At 50.1% G+C, this 3,734-nt stretch overlaps 1 protein-coding gene across 1 annotated transcript; it reads right to left on the reverse strand.

Annotated features, from left to right (window-relative positions):
- Positions 1 to 1,765: 1,765 nt before the first annotated feature.
- GADD45G (growth arrest and DNA damage inducible gamma) lies at positions 1,766 to 3,374 on the reverse strand. The gene is made up of 4 exons (XM_058824039.1): positions 3,271 to 3,374; positions 3,055 to 3,156; positions 2,736 to 2,949; positions 1,766 to 2,425 (listed from the first exon to the last, which is right to left on the reverse strand). The coding sequence occupies exons 1-4, from the start codon at positions 3,321 to 3,323 to the stop codon at positions 2,315 to 2,317; spliced, it is 480 nt and encodes a 159-aa protein (XP_058680022.1). The 5' UTR covers positions 3,324 to 3,374; the 3' UTR covers positions 1,766 to 2,314.
- Between the last annotated feature and the right edge of the window lie 360 nt (positions 3,375 to 3,734).

Consider the following 3,734-nt stretch of genomic DNA (forward strand, 5'->3'; position numbering starts at 1 on the left):
CTAGAGGAAACATCCTCACAAGAGTATTTTGGTGTTGCCCCACTAATTTCATTGTTTGCTGCACAGTACACTCCTTCCATAAAAGCTGGTACCTGGTACCACTATCAATGCCTCCTGTCTCAGTCAACAGACCAGTTACACCTACTCTCTGCTATCATTTAATGATTTATGGAATTGTATACATGCGTGAGAACTTCCTTTAGTCTTCTCAGGCTCGTTTATACCACTCAAGGCTGTAAAGTACTGCTTACACTTCACATGAAAGTTGAATTCAGGACAGTCCACTTTAATCTGTTCTTGGCTCTGAGTACTGATTAGGCCGCAAGCAAAGAGCAGAAATATGTTTCTTGGCTGTAAAATGAAAAAATCCGCATTTGCTAAGAGAAAAATATAAAAATGTCTAATAAAGCACCCACACTTGATATGTTCTGTGCATCAAGGCCACTGCCTTAAAGGCAGTTTCTGTTATCACAGCTGCCAGAGTTGTTTATTCTCTTGCTTCTCCATGTGACTTTTCTTAAAGTCCTAGACAGACACCAGTTGCTGAGTGTGGGTTAAGCAGAAAAACAGGCTGTGCAGAAACTCCTGTATCTTAAGTGCAAAAACGAATACTTGCAGAGGTCTGAGGCCCCCATAGTGCTAACTTCGGTCTAAGCTCTGGTTATGCTGCCAGCCCACAGCCTCTCATGACACAGTAACAAAGGCCAAACTCTGCTAGATACCTCCTGTACAAGGAAGCATATTCCAGGAATGCTGCAGCTGAATTTGAACTTCCCTTATCAGGAACAATGAAACTGAGAGCAAGCAGCTTCCTTGCTCAAGTGGAAATGACCACTTTTCAGCAAGTGCTACTGTCAATCACTGCAAGCCAGCCCAGAGGAAATGCAATTGTGATAATTGAGTGGTTTTAGTGCCTATAAAGGAAGTAAGTAGTTTGGCTTTCTTGCTCTGTGGAGAGGGGATTATTACTGCGCCATTTTAATGTCAGGTCCTGGAGCACATGCATAGTTTGTGCACAAAAATGGGGTGATGTTTTCCCTTTTAACATAAGGCCAAATCAACCCACCCATATTAACTTTTCATGACAGAATCTCTAAAAAAGGCCACACCATCCTTAAATTGTTTTGGACTTAATTTGGTGTTGTCATGCAATTAGGTTTTGCAAAATTGGCTCCTGGACTGACAGCTTCTATTGTTACAGCATATGGCAATCAGAGAGCAGCTTGTGGCAGATGTGATGTTTATTCACCATTTGCTAGTTTTAGATTTAATGATGTCATTCTAATCAAAGCAAATGTTAGATGTGTTTGACATGTAAGGAGTTTTGCAGCCCCCCCATCATGTTTAAGCCGCTTCTGTCAAGTGGTAACACGTCAGCTCTGAATGCATCTAAGTCATATTTAAGAATCAATGATGCAATTTACTGGAGGTCTGTATTCCAAAAATCCATGTTTCTAACATGCATTGTGTTCCTCCAGCAGACTACAAAGACCTCCTATTACAATAAGTGAGCTCATTAGGCATGCAACTCCCTTGTCTTGCAAGCTGTTGCGATAAGCAGCTGTTGCAAGAGGGTAAAAGGTTGAATTATCAACTTGGACAGCACAGCACTTCATTCAGCCAGCCCAGGAAAGTATTTGAGCAATAACTCCATTACTGGAGTTAGATCTTTGACTACAGCACACAAGCAAAACATCAGCGATATTTCAGTGACATGCTTCCCCACACCCAGCAAGCAAGACACTCCCAGAGATTAATTGTCAAAAATTTATTATGAAAGCTTCAATAGCAGCAAATATTTCAATAAAAGTTATTGCAGTATTAAAACAGATCTGCAGAGTGACCCAAGAGGCCTGTTGAAGTCTGTCTGCTTTGGAATATCTGCATTTGTTTTAATAAACAATCCCCAATACTCCATAAATATTGATACTTTCTCCTGTGTTTTGCAGACAGCACCAACAGTTCCTAGTTACAGTACTCTAATCAGTCCTTCTGGAAAGTTTTGGCCCACTTCCCTCATCTTTCCCTCTCCCTTCTGAAACAGCTGCACACAACCAAACTTGCAATACTTCTTTCAGTTCCATGGTATGTCAGCCTCTCCATGGTTGCAGCCTGCTGAGGCTCACTGGTGAAGTGAGCTGTTTTCCTCTTTCTCCTCTGTAAGAGCCCACTGCATGCCAGTCTGAGGGACTTTAATCCAGTCTCTTGACCAGGCTAATCCATGGAATCAGCAGCTTGTTGCACATTTTGGTGAACGCACAGCACGTTGAGAATGCAACAAAGGTTTCAGCCTCCCCAGTGCACCAGGTGACCGTCACTCAGGTAGGGTGATAGTTGGCACCCAGTCATTGACATTCCTGCTCTCTTCACAAAACAAGTTCAGCTTCTCCAGAGCTGGGTCCTTCCAGCCTTCTTCATTCGGGTTCTGCAAAAAAGAAAAAAGTTGCACACCATGAGTGCTGCGCACCACCTGAGGTCATCATAATATTTACAGAAGCATTAGCTTAGGACTGGAAGCACTTCCAGACAGTTTCTGTCCTGACACAGACAAGACAGGAAGCAGAGATGCTGCCCTTGCGGACAGCCGAGGAAATCCAGTTACGAGAAGTTCTGCCTCCTCCTCCTCCAACTACTACTCAGCTGACTCGCTGCGTGCCAAGCGCTCTGTCTGTGCCCGGCAGAGGACTCGCCCACCCGCAGCGGAGCAAGGCCCGCCGGCCGCCCGGGACACCCACCGTGATGAGGATGCAGTGCAGATCGCGCGGCTCCCCCGAGTCCTCGCTGGGCCCCACGATGGCCGCCAGCTTGGCCACGTCGTTCACCCGCACGATGTCGATGTCGTTCTCGCAGCAAAAGGCTTGGATCAGAGTGAAGTGGATCTGCAAGGCGATGTCCCCCTCGTCCTCCTGATCCGCGGCCAGCACACAGAACGCGACGTTGTCGGGGTCGCTGCAAGAGGGGAGCAGCCTGATGAGTCTCGCGGTCGGCGCCGGCCGCCCCGCAGCCCCGCCAGGCTGACTTACACACTCCCCCCAGCCCCGCCACCGTACTTACACATTCATCAGCTTGGCCGACTCGTAGACGCCGGCGGTGAGGCAGCCTCGGCGCTGCGCTGACACCAGCAGCTCGTGGAGGGCCGTGCCGGCGCCCTGCATCCTGCGGGCCGGGAAAGGACACAGGGTCAGCGCGGTGCCGCCAACACAACCACCGCCGCCCCGAAACCATCCGCCACCCGTTTTCCTCGGATCCCCATTGCCCACCCTCACGTACCAGTCGTGGCCCGCAGGCATGGGCTGCTGTCCGTGGATCTCCTCCAGAGTCATAGCAGTTAATCCGCACAGTCCCGCGGCTCCCTCAGCTCTCGCTCTGCGCACGCCGAGAGCGCTCTGAAGCGACAGCCGGCCGGCGTGCGCTACTTATAGCCCTCGCGGGCGCCTGCCGGCCTCCCATTGGCCGGCGGGGGAGAAAGGGGCGGCTTTATTATGCTAATCGGCGCGCGCCGGAGAGGAAGCTCGGGGCGGGGGGGCGGGAAAGAGCGGCTCGTGCCGGGAGGCCACGTGGGGCGGGCGGGGGGCGCGCAGGCACGCGCCGAGCCCGAGCCGGCGGTGCCGGGCCCGAGCTGACGGGTATCCGATACCGGCGGTACCGGAGCTAGTAGAGCGATTTGCGTCCAAGACTTGGAACGGGAAATCTGTACAGTGCGGGAGAAAAAAAAAATTAAAAAAATAAAATAA

Source organism: Ammospiza caudacuta, chromosome Z (genome assembly GCF_027887145.1).
Source record: "Ammospiza caudacuta isolate bAmmCau1 chromosome Z, bAmmCau1.pri, whole genome shotgun sequence".
Classification (NCBI taxonomy): domain Eukaryota; kingdom Metazoa; phylum Chordata; class Aves; order Passeriformes; family Passerellidae; genus Ammospiza; species Ammospiza caudacuta.